The sequence below is a fragment of the Prunus persica genome, chromosome G5, assembly GCF_000346465.2.
Source record: "Prunus persica cultivar Lovell chromosome G5, Prunus_persica_NCBIv2, whole genome shotgun sequence".
NCBI lineage: Eukaryota > Viridiplantae > Streptophyta > Magnoliopsida > Rosales > Rosaceae > Prunus > Prunus persica.
The window spans coordinates 11,944,197-11,967,951 of record NC_034013.1 but is presented as its reverse complement, the minus strand read 5'-3'; the positions used below and the strand labels follow the sequence as shown (position 1 = coordinate 11,967,951).

At 36.9% G+C, this 23,755-nt stretch overlaps 6 protein-coding genes across 8 annotated transcripts; 5 read left to right on the top strand and 1 right to left on the bottom strand.

Moving 5' to 3' along the window:
- On the top strand, positions 406–1,821 carry LOC18777766 (putative RING-H2 finger protein ATL21A). The gene is made up of 2 exons (XM_007209181.2): positions 406–1,142; positions 1,249–1,821. The coding sequence occupies exons 1-2, from the start codon at positions 446–448 to the stop codon at positions 1,689–1,691; spliced, it is 1,140 nt and encodes a 379-aa protein (XP_007209243.1). The 5' UTR covers positions 406–445; the 3' UTR covers positions 1,692–1,821.
- On the top strand, positions 1,794–3,033 carry LOC109949349 (putative RING-H2 finger protein ATL21B; the record flags this gene model as incomplete). The annotated part of the gene is made up of 1 exon (XM_020564759.1): positions 1,794–3,033. A coding segment is annotated over one exon (717 nt), but the record flags the coding sequence as incomplete, so codon positions are not given.
- On the top strand, positions 3,521–3,865 carry LOC18776029 (non-specific lipid-transfer protein 3). Its single transcript, XM_007210896.1, has one exon. It carries the CDS (start codon positions 3,521–3,523, stop codon positions 3,863–3,865), a length of 345 nt encoding a protein of 114 aa, XP_007210958.1.
- Positions 4,604–9,056, top strand: LOC18778095 (mitochondrial inner membrane protein OXA1). Its single transcript, XM_007209093.2, has 9 exons — positions 4,604–5,382; positions 5,650–5,740; positions 5,950–5,997; positions 6,339–6,397; positions 6,628–6,703; positions 6,796–6,927; positions 7,392–7,499; positions 8,266–8,320; positions 8,463–9,056. Exons 1-9 carry the CDS (start codon positions 4,901–4,903, stop codon positions 8,720–8,722), a joined length of 1,311 nt encoding a protein of 436 aa, XP_007209155.1. The 5' UTR covers positions 4,604–4,900; the 3' UTR covers positions 8,723–9,056.
- Positions 12,061–18,881, top strand: LOC18778031 (long chain acyl-CoA synthetase 4). Of its 3 annotated transcripts, XM_020563951.1 has the most exons (20): positions 12,166–12,279; positions 12,443–12,659; positions 13,385–13,448; positions 13,557–13,646; positions 13,762–13,818; positions 14,220–14,268; positions 14,426–14,502; positions 14,715–14,754; positions 14,866–14,960; positions 15,330–15,497; positions 15,613–15,723; positions 15,799–15,886; positions 16,021–16,087; positions 16,403–16,499; positions 16,614–16,731; positions 16,860–17,105; positions 17,199–17,338; positions 17,644–17,826; positions 17,942–18,061; positions 18,653–18,881. In XM_020563951.1, the coding sequence occupies exons 2-20, from the start codon at positions 12,502–12,504 to the stop codon at positions 18,686–18,688; spliced, it is 2,004 nt and encodes a 667-aa protein (XP_020419540.1). In that variant the 5' UTR covers positions 12,166–12,279; positions 12,443–12,501; the 3' UTR covers positions 18,689–18,881. The 3 variants fall into 3 exon arrangements, with proteins under 3 accessions (XP_007211290.1, XP_020419540.1, XP_020419538.1); XM_007211228.2 differs by having other exon boundaries at positions 12,061–12,659; positions 16,424–16,499; positions 18,653–18,880; XM_020563949.1 differs by lacking the exon at positions 12,166–12,279 and having other exon boundaries at positions 12,299–12,659.
- LOC18777621 (MDIS1-interacting receptor like kinase 1) lies at positions 19,449–23,262 on the bottom strand. The gene is made up of 6 exons (XM_020564499.1): positions 22,501–23,262; positions 22,235–22,389; positions 21,871–22,088; positions 20,746–21,358; positions 20,014–20,517; positions 19,449–19,918 (listed from the first exon to the last, which is right to left on the bottom strand). The coding sequence occupies exons 1-6, from the start codon at positions 22,668–22,670 to the stop codon at positions 19,806–19,808; spliced, it is 1,773 nt and encodes a 590-aa protein (XP_020420088.1). The 5' UTR covers positions 22,671–23,262; the 3' UTR covers positions 19,449–19,805.

The following is a 23,755-nucleotide window of genomic DNA, read 5'->3' as shown; positions in this document are numbered from 1 at the left end:
TTTGCATTTACTTTATACATTAATTATTAATAATTGTCGACACTTTGACTCATATCTGATTCATATAAATCAAATCAAAGACGCGTCCATGATCGCTCAAACTACGTACCCAAAAAATAATGTATACATGTAGAAAACAAGAAGCAAATAAAACAAGAATTTTACGGAGTTCACCCGTTATTTCAACCCGCTATTCCAACACTCTTCCTCTTCATTATAGAATTTGATCTCTTTTTTGTCTCGTTCTCATTCTGTGCCACAATTTATGTTAGTCAAAGTATTATTGTGATTGATTAGTAGATAATATATGGGGTGAGGTGGATACGTGTGTGTTTGATGGCAGACATTTGATCCTTATACGTATTACGTGGTTTATTGTCACAATCATGACTGGCCGGTCATTATTCAAATATAATCTAATTCTGATCACCTATGCTTCACTCACATGGCTCCCTTAGCAATCTTCACCATCTCCTTATGCTGCTGCTGCTTCTTCTTCTTCTTCTTCCCTCATAAAGTAGCAAGCGCTACCAACTGTGTTGAATCAACATGCACACCGGCCGGCGCACGGGTTCGATTTCCTTTCTGGCTAAGAAACCTTCAACCCTCAAGTTGTGGATATCAAGGGTTTGATCTCTCATGCAACAACCAAACCATTCTCACTCTCCCATCTTCCGGGGACTTCTTCGTCAAGACCATCAGCTACAAGGACCAAATCGTATGGCTCAGCGACCCCGATAACTGCCTCCCTAAGCGGTTCCTTGACGATGACGTCAGTCTTCAAGGTACACCCTTCTTATTTGCTCAGGACCTTGAGACATACACTTTCCTCAACTGCTCAGCATCCCAAGCAACAGAGTCTTCAGCCATCCCTTGCCTCAGTAGTGACTCTTACGACGTCATTATCGTGGCATCGGGTTGGTCAACGTCGTTGTCAACGGCTAATCATGCATCGTCATCATCTCTCTGCTCTGTGATTTCGACAGCTCTGGTTCCACCAAGTTTGGTTGAGGGATATCTTAGCTCTAGTCTCCAGTTGGCTTGGAGTGTGCCTGATTGTAGTTCTTGTGAAGCAAACGGTATAATTTGTGAGTTGGACAATGCTACAAGCTCACAAACTATATGTCCTCATTCAAAATCAGGTATAATGGAACATATATTTCTACATACCATCGCCTAAATATTATTACAGAAAATTTGGTTAAATGAACTAAGGAAAATTAATGCAATTCAATTTTCCAATTTCAGGTCCGTCAGGTCTTTCAAGCGCTGCAAAGAACGGCATAATGATAGGTGTGGGAATTCCAGCGCTATTTTGCGTCATTGGGCTTTCTTTTTATTTTCACAACAGAATGAGGGCTCCTGATCAGCTCCGCCAACCCGTATCTGCCGATGTACCCAATCGGCAACCTCCGGTGCTCGCAATATCGGGTCTTGATGGTCCGACCATCCAGTCATATCCCACAACTGAGCTTGGTGAAACTTGGGAACTGCCATATCCCAATGACAACACTTGCCCAATATGTTTGGCTGAGTACCAGGCCAAGGAAACATTGAGGGCTATGCCAGAATGCAACCATTATTTTCATGCTAGTTGTATAGACGAATGGCTCAAAATGAATGCGACGTGCCCACTTTGTCGAAATCCACCAGAGGCCAGCAAAATAATAAGTCCTGTGATTGAGACATGATTGTTCTGTATTTCTATGTACCTTTCAATTAGACATGATTGTTCTGTAACAGTTCATTTGGCTTTTGTTTATGTTTCTAGTCTTAGCAGGTTTGAACTCTAAATACACAAATCGCGATATGTTTTTTCCATCTCATGCAACAACCAAAAGCAAACCATTCTCACTCTCCCGTCTTCCGGGGACTTCATCGTCCAAAACATCAACTACAAGGACCAAAGGGTAACCGTCAACGACCCCAATAACTGCCTCCCTCGACGGTTTCTCGAACATGACTTTAATCTTACAGATTCACCCTTTGATTTTGCGACCGGCACTGAGAACTACACGTTCCTCAATTGCTCGTACAAAGATGTAGAATGGGCTTCACCCATCACATGCCTCAGCAATGACCACTACAAGGTCCTTCTTGAGCCAACTTCGTCCGAGTCATGGGCTCCTTGCTCTGTCATTTCCACGGCTTTGGTTCCCTACTATTCATTTGACTGGTACGACCTTAATGTGGTTGGTGTTGAGCTGGAATGGGAGGTGCCTGATTGTCGTTCTTGGGAAGCAAGGAATCTTCGTTGCGGGTTGGAAACTCCTACAAGTTCGCAAGCTCAAGGCTTTGATCATTCTTCAAAAGTTTGTAAGTTATCATTTAATTTAACGATAAAGTTACATTTGATCCCTGTATTGTTCAGTTTGGTTGGGTTTCAATTTCAAGGACACACACAAAAAATTCCATCCAATTATGTCCAAAATACCCTTCACATGAGGGACACATGCTTATTTCATCATAAAATTGGACGGAAATTTGGATGTGTCCTTGAATTGCAATGAATATCAACATAGTCAAATCGCCATAATTGAAATCACATGGACCAATACATAGGCAAAAACTGATTTTTTTTAGTGACACGTCGACATGTTATTTGGCCTCTAAGAGTGCTTCATATTCGGCCTCATTGTTCGTTTTGAAAATTTGAAGCTAATCTAAGACTCTACACGTGTTTAATATCAGTGTTCCAAGTGGAAGATTGTCAAGTATTTCCACTTGAAATTTGGTCCTCCGAATTGTTGAGTGACACGTCGACATGTTATTTTGATATCATATTAGAATATAAACATTCAATTAACATCTACTTGAGGTAGAGAGGCTCAAATTTTTTAAGATATTAATAAGCTAAGTTTTAATCGTTCGATATAGGATACTCTCAACTTATTCTTACCACCTATAGTAAATTCTGTCTAAAAAATAAAAACCTCTCATTTATTTTATGTTATGCTTGTTAATTTTACTATATATATATTTATATTTGGAGAGAAAAGACGTCTGATGATCGATTTTGGCTTTTTATATACATATACAGAGTTTGAAGATTTAAGGCAAGGACTCAAGGAGTAGTTCAAATTCAATGATCACTCTCTCTCTCTCTCTCTCTCTCTCTCTCTCTCTCTCTCCTTCTTCTCTTCCATGTTTCCTCTGTATATCGTGTACTTTTTGATGAATTAGGGATAACAAATTGGAAATTTATTCCTTTAAGATTAGGAGGAGGATTGTTTTATTCACTTACTCTTTTATGTCATCTTTTTACTTTCTTTGGATGAGCATAAGTAGTGTGACAGCAACAGCCCAACCATGAAAAATCATTTTCCTGCATATGATGCAAGTCTCTGGTCTTAGCTCTTAACAATAACTGGTTCATGAGATTTACATGACAATCAAATTCTAACCACACAACAAACTAACAAAATAAAAAACAAACACCCCCTTATAAATAAACTTCTCCCACCATCCCACTATCCTTAACACATCTATTTTACAAACCAAGCAACTTATAAGGCCAAATATGATTCATCAAGCCATTCTTCTACTGTTCTTGCTGGCTTCTGCTTCTGCTTCAGCCATGGGCCCCAAACCCTCGTGCCCCGACATCACGTATCAGTTGGCCCCCTGCGTTTCTTACCTGCTGCAAATTGAGGTGGCGCCGCCTCCGGCTTGCTGTGATGGTGTCAAGTACCTCAGCCAGTATTCAAGTGACAAGGAAGATAGAGAGGCTATATGTTGGTGTATCAAGGGCGCAGCTAGTATGATGGGGCTTACTGATTTTCCTCTCATTTCTGCTCTGCCTAATACCTGCGGCGTTTCTGTAAAACTTCCACCTATCTCTAGCGACATTGATTGTTCCCAGTAAGCAGTCTTGGATTCTTGGCTAACTTTGTCATCTATGTGTATGCATGAAGAGAAAAGACTGAATTTTTTGGTTTCTTATATATACAGGGTCTGAACTGAAGATGTAGAGGAAGGAGCTAAAGAGTTGGGCAATGTTTGAATAAGTGCAGTTCTTCACCGTTTGCAATGGGAAAGGAGTAATTATGTGAAAAGAAACAACTGTAATGAGAATAATGGAATACGTGGAATAATATTTACTTTGCGGTACTTGTGGAAGATGATTACCCCATCACTTCTATAATTGAAGACAAATTCTTACTCTTAATCTTACTCTCCATTTTAAAATTTTGATGTGCCGAGCTTTTTAAGGCAAAGAAAATAAAATTTCGTAGTATTGTTCATGACTCTTATACACTTAAAAATCATTGTATATTTCACACATACATAAACTCAAATTATTTATTAATTCAATGTGATCTTATGTGTAATTGTTTCGTTTTCAAAAGCTACAAAATATGATCAAACAAAATATAAATAAAAATTCACTTAGAACACCACAAAAGTTTACATTCAGCACACTACCATGTTCAAAATAAATTAATCATAATGAAAAGATGAAAAATGAAAAACAAATAAAGTATACTTGACTTTTTTTGGTTGTAAAATCTAAAAATACCTCAGAGACTGATAGTTTAATGAGAATGTCAATTTTGCCCTCGATGAACTAAATTCCCTACGAACTTGTACCCGTGTAAAAACCTAGACCGCCATTGATCTCAGCTCATGCTCTCAGACAGGAATCTAGGACTGTCTGTTTCTCTCTCTCTCTCTCTCTCTCTCTCTCTCTCTCTCTCTCTCTCTCTCTCTCTCAGTACGGTCCAATACCTCTCCGATAATCAAGCGAAAATCCAAATTCAATCAGATTCAAAATCCATCGTCTTCGAGACTCTGTTAGGGTTTTATTAGGGTTTAAAGAGTCCTTTTTTCTTCCTAATTAATTTGAACTTTTCTGTATAGAGAGCTAGTCATACTCAGACAGACGTATCGATACACATCAATGGCTTACTGGAGAAGCCTCTCCACCAGAGCGAGCTTTACAGCTCGACGACGACAGAACCATCCGTCCATCACTCACATTCTCCACGACGACGACCGCAAGCACGACGTCGTTTCTGAACAAGCTTCTTCGCCGAATTTGAATCATTTTCTCAGCCAAAAGCGATTTTTCGGGAACAATTTGGGCAGAATATCGGGTTTTGGCGGTTTTGCTCCAGACAGGAGGATTTCAAATGCTCTGCTTTCTTCCAGTTCTGGGTTCGCGTGCTCTCGATATATGTCGACGGCGATTGGTGGCGGTTCCGATAAGGTAGAGCTGTTGAGTGATGTATCGGGGGTTGTATCGGACGCGACGATGGAAGCCGTGGCTTCTCAGGTCTCGGCAATGAGCGAAATTGCAATTGCCACTGCAGACTCGTGGCTGCCGGTTAAGGCCTTGCAGTACTTGATTGGTTCGGTGCATACTTATACTGGCTTGAACTGGTTAGAAGCTATTTGCTTTTGATTATTTTTAATTGTTAATTTTATTTAGGCCAATCTTTGAATTTGTGAATGATCTTAAATGGAAAAGAATTTAGCCCGTTTTATTTGATTTTCTGAAGCCAATTTCAGAAATTGTATGTTAATTGGGTGAAATGATTTGCCTACACAGAACATTTTTTGTTTTGTCTAGCAGCATATATAGTGGTTATGATTGGTTTTGATATTGTATTACATTATGAAGGTATTTTATTGTTTGTTACTTTTCAGGTGGGCTGCCATAGCAATAACAACTCTTTTGATTCGAACAGCCACGGTTCCAATTCTAATTAATCAACTTAAAGCAATGTCAAAGCTCGCTGTAAGTTTTGTTGTTGTTGCTGTTTAAAACTTGTACAATCCACCTCTTGTTGCTTTCTTTCTTACACTTAGAGTGAGAATTTCTTGATGGTAGCCTCTCAGTGCTTTATTGGTGTTTCAAGCTTTAAGTGACTATTCGAGTATTTTAATGAGTGTCTACTTTCCTCGCCTAGAGACTGGTTCTTCTATTGACTTGTGTGCTTTCTGCAGCTCATGAAACCTCAACTGGAGGAATACAGGCAAGAGATGCAAGACAAGGTATGATGTCTGGTTCTTGTGTGCTTTCTCCCACCAAGGATGTTGCTTATCTAATGTCTCTGCTTTATGATATATCTAGTTGCATTAGCAAGGTCACCTTTGCAACAGCAATCTCTTTGTCCTATTATAGACACTGTCGTGTTGTGCTTGTCTAATTTCTACAGTTAATGTAATAGGATGGTAGGTGCTTTAAGAAATGAATATTTTGACTAGGCAACTTAAGAGAACACTGTCCAGGCTCATAGCAAGGATGGGCATGGATTTTATAACTGAGCTCTCCCAGGAGACTAAGAAATGACTCTTTCAAGCATGTTTATCGATGTTCTTTTCTCTTTTATCAGGGTATGGGTCGTGAGGCTGTGGCTGAATTTCAAAAGAAAACGGGGAAGCTATATAAGGAGTAAGCAATCTTGTTTGTGTCATTCCACCTTACTGAGGTTTTCCTTATTATGATTTAATAAACGAAATATGAGATCCAGTGCAGTGTTGCCTGGGATAAATGCTTATCGCTTAGTTAATTATATATATATATATATATATATTATTTCTTCTTTTTAAAAGTATCTTTATGCAACTACCAATTCTCCTTCCTGAGCTTTTTCATTTTGTTACTGTGATTTGGGCATGCAGATATGGCGTCCATCCATTATCTGCAATGAAGGGAATTTTTGTTCAAGCTCCTGTCTTCATCAGTTTTTTCCTTGCTGTAAGATCTCTCTCTTAGTATCTTCCAACTGATGATGTCTGATTTTAGATTTCGTGTTTGATGTCTGAAATAGCTTTGTTTTGGTTTGGCAGATAAGTAACATGGCAGAGAAAGTGCCATCCTTTAAAAGTGGTGGCGCCTACTGGTTTCTTGATCTGACAACTCCAGATAGCATGTACATTTTTCCAGTTTTGGCAGCATTGACATTCTTACTAACCGTGGAGGTACCCAACTGCTTTGTCATATAATATTTTTCAACTTTGTTGGTTTCATTTTAGAAGGGATACTTTCCCTGATGAAATAGTACACTTGAAATCTTTCCTTATTTACAGTAGAGTGAATTTTGACAGGTTTAGATCCACAGAGGCTTTTGCTTTCCTTAAATTTGGCCATGAGAGAAGCACTCTAAATATACAGGAAAGGATAACAATTTTGAATAGGACCAGTTGTATATGCTAGTAAATCCTGGGCCTGATAGTCTGTCAAGTTGTAGGGGGTTTGGTACATTTGATACCTAGTTGCTTAAGAAATGTTTATTATCTTTTTTGTGCCATTCTCAGGCTTTTTTTAATATTTTTTTCCGGAGAGGGAAAGACCAAAGGTGGGGGTGGGTGTGTGTGCAATCAGATTGGTTCAAAAATTCTGTCAAACCAATTTGAAAATTTATTTATTTACGTTTGTTCTCTAGTGCAATCTGCAAGAAGGTATGGAGGGAAATCCTGCTGCTGGCACCATGAAAAATGTTTCAAGAGGCCTTGCTGTTCTTACAGTTCCATTTACCATGAGCTTTCCAAAGGTATCTTTGCTAATTTTAGTGGCTTCTGATATATTCTATGTGCTTCTCTCCATTCATTTCTATAATAGATGTGAGTAAGTCTTGCACTGTCACGCCGATGGCTTTGGGCCTAATGGCACCTCCTCCTAACCAGTGTGGAGGCTGAATTCTGGGTTCAATTCCCATGAGGTGCATGTGTAATTTGCCAGGACTTCCACCATCAATTTTTGTTCCTCAAAGGATCTTTTACTGTCCAATGTTCTTCGTGAATTAGCTCTGTGGAGGTTCATATCTAGATACGATTTGGACCTTTTCAGACAGTATATGTTCTTTCGCTTAATCTTTGTGCAAAGCTATGCTCATTAAAGCTGTTGAAGGCCAAAATATCATATGGTTGATGGAATAAAAGGGATTTCCAGGGCAAATTCATCCTTCACTTGCAAGGCACATAATTACATATAAGGATGGACAGTCGAAGAATTGTCTCATATATTTCTTATAAGGATAGACAATCAAATAATGGTCTCATAGATGTCTCCTATTTGGTTGCATGTAGTTTTAAGATCACAATATAGACCACTTATGAGGTTTTTTTAAATTTGTTTTAATAATGATAGTTACCTACACAGAAATAAGAAAGGTGGTTAAATTTTGTTTTACATATGTATTTGTGTTTTGGGTTTGTTTCACTTTCATGTTATCAACCAAAGTCACATGATGACAAACTTTATCAGACTTTGAAGCCAGGCTGATGGTATATTTTACTTGGTCTTTATCAACTGTGCAGGCTGTATTTTGTTACTGGGTTACATCCAACATGTTTTCGCTTGGGTATGGACTGGGTGAGTCCTTCTAGATTATATTTTCTGAACAATGGAGCGCCCCCCTCCTCTCTCGCAAAGAATATCTCAGACTTATTGTGCTGGAAGTTCTGGTGTATTTTTCCCCTTTCCCCTTATAACTAACTCTACATTTTGATTTCAGTGCTTAAATATTCTGGGCTGAAGAAGGCCTTGGGTATTCCTCGGCTGCCTAGTACTCCTCCATCACAACGATCACAACCCGCATTTTCACTGTTATCCACAATGAAACAAGTCGCTGCAGTGACTCAGGATACAACCTCATCACCTGTTGAACAATCAAAGGTTCAAGACGGAAGAACGTCATCGTCATCAGTTCTCAGTCAAAGGATTAAAACTTTAGAGAAACAAGTGAAGGGAAGAAAGAGAAACAAGAAGAGGTAGAGAATTTATTGATTTTTACAAGTTCAACCGTAGGCATGACCATTGATGAGGAGGTTTCATTGCTTTACGGTTATAATATAATATTCTTTAAATTGGCGACTCATTGTTTCACTTATTGAGAGATGGTAGGGATCGAATGGTTTTAATGAGTTAGATTAGAACTATCAGTGCCTGTAATTTTTGGTCGGAAAGTTTGAGAATTTTGTGGAAGTCTTTGAGGTGGTGGTCCCTTGTATCTTACTCTGCAAGAATTAACAAATCCACTTGCATTGTAAAATAAAATAAAGTTATATGTTTCTTTTTAAAATTATCAACTAATCATCATTATTGTAACTGGACTGTGTTATTTGATTCCCCTAATACATCATTATTGATCCCATATTCTGGCTAATCACACATTATATAATTTTGATTAAACTAAGGGCCATTTTATGGTTTCCTTGTAACTTTTTATCCCTAGCCTAAGACTGGCGGACTCTTATCCGAGTCGGCGTTTGCATTTTAGGAGACGCTGCAGAATGACACTTCGTCCCAGACGAATTACTTATTAGTTTCGTCACGGTCTTTGTATGGGAGAAGGGCAAAATCGTCATAGAAAAGGTTGGAAATCGGACGTTTCCTGTGCAATAGAAGCTACACTAACAAAACATTGATCAGTTTCAAACCTTTAGCAGCAGCTTCTACGCGCGTTGAGCCAGCCAGGCATTTAGAACTCTGATCTGATCCGTCCTAAGATGTAACAATGGCAGTGCAAACCAGAAGTAGATATTTCAACTCACAAAATATATTATCTTGATGTAGCAATGAAAGTGCAAGCCAGAATTAGACATTTCAACTCTCAAAATTGATGTAGCAATGGAATTTATCATGCAACTGCTTGTCAAGGGAGAAACACTTACATGAAATGAGGATAACACTGTTTTACTATTTTCGGTCAATTATAGTATGTCACATATGATAATCTTTTCACATAACATTCTATGATTAACAGAGACTAGCAAAACAATATTATTCCATTTCATACAAGTTTTTCTGCTGCCAAGGGTGGATAAGGGCCACATAGTTATATAGAGGTTTTTTTTTTTTTTTTGGGGTCAATTATATATACAGGCAATTAGGCAATGACCCTACAATGGCCACACAATAAAGGGCTTGTCTTTTTCAGCTCAAGTTCCGTGTCTCTCCTGCCCAAACTAGCTTTGTAGCCCACAAAATTATTTGTATTTTTTTATGATCGTAGCCCACATTTTAGTGTTGGGCAACGAGTCGGCAATTAATTGTGGTGCATGGCATCATGACTCCTCTTCATGTAGCCGTAGGTCCTAAGGATCACCTTTAGATGGTTGTGTGGATTTTTTTTTTATATATATAATACAAGTGATAGTCTAAATAACGAGGATAGAGAGTTTTCGCACGCATATATTTTCAATGTATCATAGAGGTTTCAGACTGAGACCATTAGTTGCAAATTAAGATCTTTTTTCCACTAAACTATTTCGATCAAAATAGGCTAATATTTTGATTGTTATGTGTGAATATGTGGCTTACAAATTTTCTTAGTGGAAGGTGATTCTATTGACTACAATCCGTCCCGATTCTATCCAATCCCAACTAACCAATTCTTTGATAAACAACTACTTGAAAAGAATGATAAAGCAAACATATCATATGTTTAAGTTCAACACTCTTATCAACCAAATAAAAAGAGAAAAATAGAGTCGCAATAGTCGCCTCATTTAACTACTAAGATGACCAACTAACTATTTCTCGTTTTTATTCTATGAAACATTCTCTGAAAATGCTCTCTAAAAACATTACCATACGAGCCCTAAGATAACCAACTAACTATTTCTTCACTTGGTTAGCAAAGCACCACTATATACACAAGAATGATTTGGTGATGAGAAGGTGCTTTCTTGCTTAATAAGAAATGTAAAATCAATATCTTTTGTTAGTTGTTGTTGCCTTCTTTTAGACTTTTGGATTGCTGATGGCATGTGGAGATTAATATAATCAAATACTTTTCAATTTACAATGTCAAAGAAAATGAAATTAGGGAAAATCTTTAAAATTAGTGATGATCACAACCCTAATTAATAATTAATTGATTTAAATGTTGATTACTTTGCATATAATAATATGATGGTATTGACAGAAGCATGGATCTCATATTTAATTCCCGCCGGTCTATAGAGGTTTGGCTAAGTATCAAATTGCTGATGCAGATTTGTTAAATAATTATAAAACTTTTTATAAAATAAAATTATATATATAGGGAAATTCTTCAATAAATATTTTATGTTAAGAATTTGTGATATATTTCTAATCTCGATCGTTGCGTGAGATTAGAAATATGTTAAAATGAAAGAAAATGTGTGATGGATTTTTATCTGAGTTGAGAAGAAAATGTGAAACAGATAAGAGGGTGAGGAGTTTGAGTGGTTCACCTACATGCATAATGCATTGCCCTTTGTTGACGTATTCGGTTGGATTAAGAAAGTTAGAAAATTACAAACAGAGATAGATGGCCTGATAAGCTAGGATTGGTATAAATTAGTATGTGGACATGCATTAACTCTTTGAATTGAAATGCTACAGAATTAATCAAGTTTCAATTTCTAGAACAATGACCAATTTTAGTTGTTCTTATTTTGGATTTGACTGGTACTCTACTCTCCAGATCACAACAAATTTCAGAGAAAGTTCCTCTAAGGAAATGGTCCAAAAATAATATAATATATTGAGACACATTGACTTTGATTTTCAATAATTTATTTACATAATCAAACTTTTCTAAAGTGTTAAGTGACTTAGATAACATGAGATCACAAATTTAATATGAAATTACTTAGTGTTATATATATATATAGAGATTGCGTAAGTTTTATGTTAGAATGTGAGCATTTAATCCGAAATTAATTAATAGCAAATTTATCTCGAAAAACTTACTCTATAAATCTTTAACTTTAGCCTATCATAGATTAACTTCTAATATTTCAAATTTAAAAATGAATCCTACAAATTTGATTTTGTTCTTGGTAATATGTCTCACATAGCAGGAAATTACTCTCTCTAATTCACTTACAGTAAAAATGGTAAAAAGTTAGAATACGCTTGGCAAACCTCGAATTTGCCTTGAAATATAAAGAAGTCTGATATAATTAGTTCAAAATGTTCTGAATTACAGTCTGGAAAAAAGTAATTTAACTTTTTCTTCAATCCAGAAATTACTCTGATTGATTGTCACGCCAATGTTTGTTTGGAGCAAAAGCTTTCCTGTCGTACAAAGACTTAACAGTTACACGACAATAAAAGAAAGAAACGTATACAACAAGATCTCAAAATCCCAAAAACCAAATCCGAAAATCAGAGCCGTTGAGACTGTTGACCAGTCGTGTAACACAATCAACTCTGAACACTGTGTCACAGGACTCGAAACACAACTACCACCAAACAAACCAGAAGGCTAAAATCCAAGCGAGTGGTCCTCCCCTATTTAGGACTCAGTGAGTCAGTGACTCGTCTTCGTCTGCTAGTCAAAAAACCAGCTGCCAGCGGTAGCCTCATAAACTCTGTGTCGTCAATTTACCAAAATAGCCACTACTCGTCGTTCCATTCCACCCACTGCCCTGCCACCTATATTTATTGACTATTTTTCCTCATAAATAATATTTATTACGAACTGCTTTATATATAGTTTCGCATTTCTCTCATTCTCAGATTTGTATAGAGAGAGATAGGAGGAAGGAAGGTCTGTACGATCCGATTGAGATTTGATAATGGCGGCAACGAAGTATAAGTATCTTATTGAAGTGGAGAAGGCGAAGGAGGCCAAGGACGGGAAGCCATCGCAGGGACCTGTGTATCGAAGCCTGTTCGCTAAAGATGGCTTTCCGCCTCCCATTCCTGGATTGGACAGTTGCTGGGATGTTTTCCGGTACTTTTTTTTATATCCTAATTTCCTGCTTGGGTTCCGAGAAAGCACAAGAAAACGAAAGAAACTAAATGAGGACTGTTTTTAGCTTTGGCAATCTGTTGTTTGATGCAAATTTTTTAAGTTCAGGAAAAAAAAAAGAGTAAAATAAGTCAACTGAGCTGTTTTGCTTTGTTTTTATCGGACTCTGAATTGCGAGTATTTAGAATTTGGTTTTACGAAAGAATTTCGTTTTTACTAGACTATTTTTATGGGTGATTGAGCATGATTACGATCTTTCTACTGGGTTTTAGAGAATGTGTCAAATTGTGGATGAATTTGTTTTTGGGGTTGTGAAGTTTGTGGCTTTGACTCGCACAAAAAAATAAGCGTCTGAGACAATTCTATTGCGTGATCAATGCGAAAAGAAATGCAATAAGTTCAGTCTTGGCCAACCTCCGAGTGCTGCAGTAAAAATTATCAAAGTAAAAAAAATTGTTTTTGTCATACTAAAATGCAAAATGATTGCTAAGTTACACATCACATGCACTGTTTTCAATCCGGCAGCTTAAGTGAAGAAATATGGTTCTGGGCCATGCTTGTTAAAGAGCTCTGCTTGGCTCTGGGTATGGGTTGGCTCAATTTTACTAAGACAGCTTAATAAACTCTGACCTATCCAGAAATTTGAATACAAAGTTATTTTATGTATGAATTTTTATTGTTTGTAAGTTTTCTTACTTATTTTGCAGTTTGTCAGTGGAGAAAAATCCTGGAAACCCAATGCTTGGTCGTCGGGAGACTGTGAACGGGAAGGTGTAATTTCATAGTTGTAGACAAGCTATGTCTATCCTTTGCCATAGGTTGCTTTCTAGCTAATTCTTTTGGCTTGTAGCTAATTTGTGAAGTTTTGTCTCTTTGCAGGCCGGTAAATATGTGTGGCTAACTTATAAAGAAGTATATGCCATGGTAGTAAAAATTGGAAATTCCATTCGCAGTTGTGGTGTGGGGGAAGTATGTCATCATCGTTCTCATTGGCTATTTTATTTTTTATTCAATACTTTGCAAAATATTGTCCCATGCAATTTATGCGAACAGTATAATTTAATGTAATTATGGCGGATTACAGGGAGACAAATGTGGTATATATGGTGTCAACTGCCCAGAATGGATTATGAGCATGGAGGTATGCTGTCTTTTTTCCATTTTCATTATCCTTTGTAAATTCTTCCATTTTTTTACTCTACCTGTCAGTCGGTAGAAAAATGTGTACTTGATCAAGCAGGTAGGATCTTCACGCCCTATTTTGTTTCGTTACTGCCCATTTTCCACTGATATGGTTCATAAAGAAAAAGGAAACGGTCCTCACTGTCCATTGTGGTATCATCTTGAATTCTGAAGTTATGAGTTTGCATTTGAGAAAAATATCTTTTGTGTTTGGTATCTCTGCTTAGGCGTGCACATTCTCTGAATCTTAGCTCATTCATTTGGTTATTTTTACATAAATGTCCTTTGTTCTTGGAACCTTTTATTAATAATATAAATCTTACACTTCATTCCGAAATATTAAATGAAAATCTTTTGCAGGCTTGCAATGCTCATGGACTCTATTGTGTGCCTTTATATGACACTCTAGGTAGGCATATCTCTTATTTATCATGTAGCCCACCCCAATTAGTTGGGTTCAAGGCATGGTTGATCTGAGTTGTGGTGCATTCACCTTAACTCTCAATTCATGATTTTCGAAATATTGTATTATATGTTTCTTTTCTAATCTCTGATATTTGGTTTAGGTGCTGGTGCTGTGGAATTTATCATTTGCCATGCTGAAGTTTCAATTGCTTTTACGGAAGAAAAGAAGATACCTGAGGTACATGAGTTTTATATCAACAATTGTATTACTTACTACAGTATTAATGTGGCACATTGGAGAAAACTGCTGTCATATTATACTTACAACAAAGGTCGAATATTGACAATCATTGCCTAAAAAATGCTAGTTGGTTTGAGAGTAAAGGCATTTTTAAGCTTTGAGTGCTCATTCCGGTTCTCTTATGTGTACTGTATATTTTTCTCTTTCAGCTGTTGAAAACATTTCCTAACGCGGCAAAGCATCTGAAGAGTAAGTTGCTGCATGTTTCTCATATTTTTCAAGATTCCTTGGTATGCGTCTGTTGTTGTCAGTAAAATAACTTCTTTATGTTCTTTATTTTTTCTTCTTTTGATCATGTAGCACTTGTGAGCTTTGGCAAGGTTACACCTGAACAAAAGGAAACACTTGAGAAGTATGGAGTAGCATTATATTCTTGGAATGAGTTTCTGCAACTGGTGGGTTGTTCTATCTGATCTCCCAGTCCTCTTCTCGTGTAATAAGTCATATTGGTGAACCAAAGAAATTTATCTGAAAAGAAAAGAAGGACAAAGACCTCTAGATCACTATTATGAAGAAATTATTTGTGAAATTTTTAATGGAAGTACTCCCCTTCAGTCGGCCGAACGTGGTTTAAAAGTTCCAAATGGTGCTTCTCTGTCTCTGTGGAATTGCCAAACTTCTAATCAAGATAATGTGTATTGTGTTCAAGGCAGGGATGTCTGGCTGTAATTGTCGTGTTTCGTGCATAGTTTGGTTATTTACAGATTTCTAGAAGATCAGTATTTTTCATTTTTCTGGTTTAAGTTTTAGATCTGTTCCTGCAGGGAGATAATAAAGATTTTGATCTTCCAGTAAAAAAGAAAAGTGATATCTGCACTATAATGTATACTAGTGGAACAACTGGTGACCCCAAGGGAGTATTGATATCCAATGATAGCATCATTACACTTCTGGCAGGGGTGAAGCGATTGCTAGAGAGTGTAAATGAACAGGTGATTTCCTTTTCATCTCTCACTACATACCTTATTTTGTGAGAACATGAGCTGGTTACTTTCGTTTTAAGGATGCTGACTTTTTACAAAATATTTTTCTTTTTCATTTTTAAAGTTGAACGAGAAGGATGTATATCTTTCGTTTCTTCCTCTTGCACATATCTTCGATCGCGTGATTGAGGAGTTATTTATCTGGACTGGCGCCTCAATAGGGTTCTGGCGTGGGGTGAGTACAATTACTCGTTGCTCTTCTCTAACCATAAATTATAAACCTGATATTACCTTATTTCTTATTCTACAGGATGTCAAATTATTGACTGAAGACATTGGGGAGCTGAAACCGACCATCTTCTGTGCTGTTCCTCGTGTATTAGACAGGATCTACGCAGGTACTGTTTGACTGCATGATTTTAGCCAGGGAATTGAGGCTTCTTACTCATTGATGCAATTATATCATCAAATGAATCCACAATAATTTACTATATCAACTATTACGCTCTATAATTGCTATGTGCATTTCCAGGCTTGACACAGAGGATTGCGACAGGGGGTTTTGTGAAAAAGACAATGTTCAATTTTGCATATTCATAGTAAGTGCCATTCTTTGCTTATGATAATTAGTAAAATATAATTTATTATTGAATTTGTGCACATGTTTATTGAGAAAACAAGCTTAAATCTGTGTTTGATCTTATCCCTTACTCTCATATGCTTCTTACTTTGTAAACAAGATATTTTATACTTGCATGTGGATAATTTTTTATTTTCCCTAAAATATCTTGTCTATTTGTTTGCTATGCATATACTACAACATGTGGATTTGCTGCAAATTTAGTTCCCCCTACCCCTACTTGATATTTAGGCTCCAAGTAGAGATCAAATACGTATGCTTTTAATGGCCGTAGTGTGTTTCTCTGTTTCTGCAGCAAGTATCATAACATGCAAAAGGGGCATGCACATGGGGATGCTTCTCCAATTGCTGACAAAATTGTGTTTAGTAAGGTGGTGAAATATTTATTTTTTCTTCCCCTTCAAGATGCTTCATTGATATGAACCATGATTGTGATCCTATTCTGCTTACTCAATTGAGTCTCATTAATACTCTGACAACTTCAGGTCAAGCAAGGGTTGGGCGGTAGGGTGCGGCTTATTTTGTCTGGAGCTGCTCCTCTTTCTACTCATGTAGAAGCTTTCTTACGAGTGGTGGCATGCGCTCATGTTCTACAAGGATATGGTAAAGCTATCTTCAACAGTTATTTTCACGGGGTTATAAAAGCTAGTTTTCATTTTCTCAATGGCTTTATTGAGTCTTTCTGCATTGCTTTTACATTGATAGCCTTTTCCATATCAACGTTACTGCAGGTCTGACAGAAACTTGTGCTGGTACGTTTGTGTCACTGCCAAATGAATTGTCAATGCTTGGCACAGTGGGTCCTCCAGTTCCAAATGTGGATGTATGCCTAGAATCTGTCCCTGAAATGGGGTACGATGCCCTTTCAGATACACCGCGTGGAGAAATATGTGTAAAGGGAAACACTTTGTTTTCAGGATATTACAAACGTGAGGACCTCACCAAAGAGGTCATGATCGATGGGTGGTTCCATACAGGTTTGTCCATATTGATGTATTTTGTAGTATGGTATGACTCTCATGTCATTGACTGGAAACATTCAACTTTGCCTAAAATTATCTTTATATCAGGTGATGTTGGTGAGTGGCAACCAGATGGAAGCTTGAAAATCATTGACCGCAAGAAGAATATTTTCAAGCTTTCACAAGGAGAGTATGTTGCAGTTGAAAACTTGGAGAATATTTATGGACTTGTTTCTGATATCGATGCGGTATGCCTTTCTTCTTTTGTATTTGTATTTCAAAAGTATTTAATTTCTGCCTTTCATTCTCATCCGCCTTATTAAATAGAAAATGTTCTTCTAGATATAATGACTTGTGTGATAAATTGATACATACATTAAATGCAATATTATGCTTGAAAGGTTGTCAGCTATCTTTGTGTGAAAGAAAGAGAGAGTTGTTTTAGCTGCTGGAAGGATACACTAGTCTGATGACTTAAGAGTTCATTCTTTCAATTTTGATATGAATTTATACTTAGTCTGATGATTTTTATTTTTATTTTTGTCAAATTTAGATATGGGTTTATGGGAACAGCTTTGAGTCCTTCCTGATCGCAGTAGTTAATCCTAACAAGCAAGCAATTGAAAGTTGGGCTGAACAAAACGGTGTATCTGGTGATTTCAATTCTCTCTGTGAACATACAAGGGTGAAAGAATACATACTTGGAGAGCTCAATAAGATTGCTAAAGAGAAAAAGGTTACTGCTTTCTCAATTTGAGTACCTTAAATATTTAGTCATGGGCCACACTTATTTTTGGCTGTTGGAAAATTTTTCAAAGCTTTTTGTGATTCTATTGTGTCGTTCGTGGCAGTTGAAAGGCTTTGAGGTTATAAAAGCTGTTCATCTCGACCCAGAACCATTTGACATGGAGCGTGACCTTATCACTCCAACATACAAGAAGAAGAGACCCCAGTTGCTTAAATACTATAAGGTACCTCTTATCCTGTTTCCTCTAGGAATTTTTCTAAATACTTGTATTAACAATGCACATAACGTGAAAGGTGTGGTTAACACAATTGTACCACTATGGTAATCTGATCTACACCACTTGATTTATACTACAGTCATTGTAATTTCGGCATCACATTGACACAGTTAAAATATATTCTTAGCTTCATCGCATGGTATCTGATATAAGGACCTAACATTACTTATGTTCGGTGACTCTGTCAATACATGGTTTATGCCTGTCTATCCATTATGACACATGAAGCCAGGATGGGAAAGACTGTAATAGTTGTTGTCCCTGTTGCATAGATTGTCCGTTTGGAAATCTGTTTAGATGTACGAAAATTCCCATTAATTCATGTGTTGTTACACAATAGGTTGCCAATTGTTCCCGATGCCTTCATTTCTAATCGTTGTTCTCTGCTCAAAGTCTTATAGTGCATGGATTACTTCATTAATGGATGCTTATACAGTGATTAGTTTCTATGAGTAATTGTTTGTTTGGTTACTTCTTACAAATAGAAAAGTATATTGATTTTGGTGAAAGTGCTGACTGAACTTTTTTGATGCACAGGAAATCATTGATAACATGTACAAGAGTGCAAAATAAGCCCTAATGCCTGAAAGATTTACTTGAGGAGCCGGAAGACCTTGTTCAATTTGACAAACTCATCTCTAGTTTATTTTGTGACTGTACATATGCTTATTTGTACACCTGATCATTTGTGTACCGAATTTGGATGTACTTTAGAAAACCACAGATATGTTTTATGCAAATGAGCTAAACCATTTACTTTGATTCTTCTCTTGTTCAATTTGCTGCGATATTCTTTTGGAATAACCCCAGAGGCAACAATGTCATATCCAAATTTTTTGGTTTTTTCTGAATTATATACACACTTTTTAAATTCCAATAATTTGTTTATGTTTAAAAACCCACCTTGAATATGATTTATTTACAACCAATAAGCAATTGTCATGTTGGCACATCAGTTTGTATTAAAAATATTCAATTCTTCTTTCCTTATCGCTTGTATTTATAAAAATAAAATAAAATTACATTGTCCAACCACCATATTTTCGACTTAATCCATCAGTCTTTTGGCTCTGACGACTAGCTCCTCAGTTTGACTACTTAATTTATATTTTCTAATCTAGAATTGAGGCGTTTCCTTGTGTACCAAAAACGCAAAAGGAAAATAAAAGTTAAATAAAATAATTCTACAATTCTGGCCCAGGGTGTAGGAATTTATGGTTGGCCAAATGTTAGAAAATTTCGACACAAGCATGCCGATGATAAGCGAATTCCTTTTACACATCCAATGCGCATAAAAGTTTTAGAGAAAAAGGATGAACAATGGGGCAACATGTTCCTCAAGACGTAAGATCTCAAAACAATAAGACTATTGAGTCATATGGCATACACATGGAAAATGCAAAAGGACAAACCACAAAGCGGCACGTCGCTTTCTGTTATCAGGAAATTCATCTTACACATCCACATCTATCAGTTCAATATAAAACATTGTCGACTCACTCAATCTCATTTTCTAAAGTGGCTTGTGGCCATCTTTGGAAAAGAAACAGAAAAAAGGATCTTAGCTATGCTATGATTACAGGATAGTGCAATTCTGTACAAAGTATAAGACATGGCGGTAGTCGAGTAGAGCATACAAGCGCAAAAGCATGGCGACTAATCTGCATGTTACTGTCGGAACTGCTCAGGTTCAATCTGATTGTGTGTTAGGTAATACAACGTCCCTATCATGAGGAGGAGCACGGGATACTGATGAATACTGTAGCGCAAGTAGCTCCTCTCTGCTATACTTCAATCTTTGATCTGGTTCATAAAATTTAGGAATGAGGTTAGATGATGCATATAAATATGCTACTGCCATAAATAAAAAAACAAAGTTGATTTTATATAAATTCTACCTAAAAAGCATGGCAACACAGGTACTTCCTGCTTCTGCTTCGCTTGTGAAGCCTTTAAAGTTGATCGTGAAGAAGATGCACTATTAGAAACAATCTGCTTGGACGGATAGATATGAACAAGTTCATGCCTTACTTCAATATGAGGATGAGTTTTACAAAAGGATAAGATTGCATCTTCAGTTAAGAGCCAACAACCCCTCAGGTCCATCATTCTTAAAGTCGAGGGGGGTTTATATGAATTGAGCCCAGAATTTGTCAGAACACCATCATGAATGCGAAGATTTGTCAGCTTTGGCATAGATGACGTATAGTTAAAGGAGATGTCTGTAAGAGAAACACTTTTAAGTGACAACTCGCGTAACTCCTGGAAGTTTTCTAAAGGGTATAGAGCTGCCTCTGTAACTTGCGTATCTACCAAATTCAACCGTCCCAGATGTTGGAGATTTTGAAGTGCTGACAGAGAGAGGACTGGATCTGACTCAGGCCCAACCTGGTGAATGACACCTGATAAAGGAAAAACACATATTATGTCTCAATTTCATGCAGCTGAAAACTGTTCATTTTTATGTATGCAGTGGACTACAAAATAATTGCACCTAACCACATGGAGAAGACAGAATAGCATACAGCCTATTTACTAGATACCAGATTATTCAAGCCCTCCTTCTATCCTTATCATTGCATACTGATGAAGAAAACCAGACATCTAGCATTTGTATCATAAACCCATACCTTTAATGTTCGTACTGCTCAAGTCGATAACCTTCACAGATGGCATCATGCTCATATATGAAATGGCAACATCATCCACCGATGTGTGAGATACTGACAAAAACTCAAGATTGGGTACATGTCCGGTTAAAGTTTTAACTCCAGCAGAGCTGACTCTGGTGTGGCTAAGATTTAGATATTTCAAATTTACTCCAATACATGCAATCAGTTCAAGGGAATCATCCCCTATCATACTACGGCTGAGATCCAAATGTTCCAGAGCATTTATATGAGATAAGAAGTAGAATCTGTGAAGTGAAGAGTTGGATACATCCAAAAATGTCAAAAAAGTTGTTTCAATATAATGGAAGGCTTCAAACTCATCCCCGAATGTAGCTCCAGAAACAATAAGCTTGGTTAAAGGAGCTTTATTATTATTATCTCCTTCAAGTAGAGTATTAATTGTACAATTACTCATGTTCAGACATTCAAGGGATGACAAATTTGGCAACTTCGTGACATTGGTCCAAGCTAGATTGAGGAAACTCAACTTAGGGAACATTTGAAGAAAAGCAGCACCTTTGTCAGTTATTTTACTCCCCCAAAGGTCAAGGTATTGTAGTTTAGTAAGTACCTGAGGAAAATCATTGCAAAACATGAAGTTGAGAAATGAAATGGAAAGGGTGGATAGAATGTAGATATCCAGTAAGCAACTTCTATAAAACGCAGCATAGAAAACATTGGATGAAATCAAGAACCATATATGGTTGCAACGAGCAGATAACTATGTGGCAGCACAGAAAGACAAATCAAGTTCAGCTGCTAAGATATCAGGGCCGAATTCCCTTATTCAAACCACATAAAAATATACTACAGCAGTTTCAACCAAATGCAACGTTTACAAATATCAAGTCTTTACTTCTGGGACAGCCTAAGACGAGCAAATGGATACCAACAAAAAACAGTCGGACAGTCACAGAAATTCAAGTGTCAAATTATGTTGAATATGAGGTTCACCAATCATCACAAGGAAATTTGAGCTCACTTGATTCCATAAACATGTAATCATAATCAAGTATTGAGAACTACAATCAATCAATGTTTCAAAAACATGTGCAGAAAGAAACACCTGAAAACTAGATTTACCTGGAGAGAACTCAGTGCTAGATCAGTGACAGGCAAACCACCCAAGTCCAGGACAGACAAGTTTCTAAGTGAAGAGAGAAGCATAACCCCATTTGCAGACACACCAGTTTCAGAAATGGACAATTTCTCCAAAGTTGTAATAGTTAGAAGATGCCTAATGCCAGCATCAGTAACCTTGGAGCATCTAGAAAGGTCCAACTCCCTCAATCTCTCCAGCCCTAATTCAAACCCAGTAAACACTTCAAAATGTAAGACATTTTCCAAAACAGAATTCTATATGAGTGCTAGCATACACTAACTTGATCAAAATTTCAACATTTTAGGCCATAAATAGAAACTTAAAAATAAAACAAAATCGAAATACCTGCAATAGGCCAAAGAGCAGAAGTAGTGAGCCTACGGCAATCAGAAAGATTTAAAGATCGCAAGTAACGAAAGGCTCCTATGTATGCAATCCATTCGGCGTCAACAGAGCTCTCGCCTCTCAGATCAAGCTCCTCTACGCTGTGTTTGAATAATCTACACCATATGCCCATAACCCATTTCATTTCCATGCGCAAGTAATCGAACAGATTAGACACGAGTTTCTAGGGAAACAAACAGAAGAAATTAAAAAGGTGAGAAACGTACTCGAGCAAGGAAGGGAAGAGGATGCGACGGGAGATGAGGCGGCGAAGGAGAGAGTCGGCGAGCTGAGAAGGCAGGCGCTCGAGAGTTCGTCTCTGCCTCCGCCATTTCTCGATGCTATCCCTGCTTACAGAGGCTGCTTGTAAGCAAAGCTCCACCAATTGGTTCTCCATTTCTCTGATTCTTTTCTCTCTTTGCCTTGTGTCTTTGTGTTTCTGAGAGACGTGAATGAAAGTCTGAGGTCAAAGAAATTGTGCTCGATTTTTTAATAATTTAGTTAAGAAATTGGAGGGTAATTAAACGATTATCTTTACTCTCTTTTTTTTCTTTTCAATTACTTGTTGGACCGTTGGTATGAGTCACAAGTCCGATTCCGTTTCTGCTTCACACTGAAATCGAAATCAGAGTTATTCAACTGGTGCTGTTTGTTCTGATTTTGGTGAAATTTTTTTTTGAAGAAATCAATGGATCCGGTTTAAATCGGTTCTGATGTTATTTTTGGTTTTTTCGGTTTTGGATTGGATTTTATTATTATATATTTTTCAATTTTTTTTTTATTTTTTACAAATTCTAATAATAAAAAATTTTAAACTTAATTCACAAATGACTCAATTTCATGCAAAGAGAGATGATTGGACCGAAAAAAGAGAATTGCTTTAAAGTTGGGCTCGAAGAAATATTAGTCATGGATTAGAAATTTAGCATTGGACTTAAATAAAATTTTAAAAAATAAAAAATACACTGCCGATCCGGTACGATTTTGTAAGGTATGAAACCGGCACTAGAATTGGTTTGAACTGATCTGGTCCGATTTGGAATCAATTTGTTAACTTTTTAGTCAACACGATTTTTTTTTCTTCTAATTTTTTCCGTCCAATGCAGCTTGATGTTCCGATTTTCCAATCTCGATGTCCACTCTTAATCACAAGGAATTATCGGTGTATTTTACCAACACAAAAAAGAAGAGGTGTAAAGAGCATGAGCAAGGGGCACATGTTTGTGTCATGCTAAGCATGAAATGGTACATGTGTTCTCTCATGCCACCACATACCAATTGGAAATTATTGTGTATATATTTGATACGGTGTCGTATATCGAATTCAATCAATTATAATACGTGAATTATTGTTGATATCTAAATGTGAAATTCCAAATGATGAATCAAGACTCATTATAATTTGAGCATATTTGATGCACTCAGCATGGCACGTAGTGCATCGATGCATTCAATAACTTTTACTTTCATATGTGAAATGGA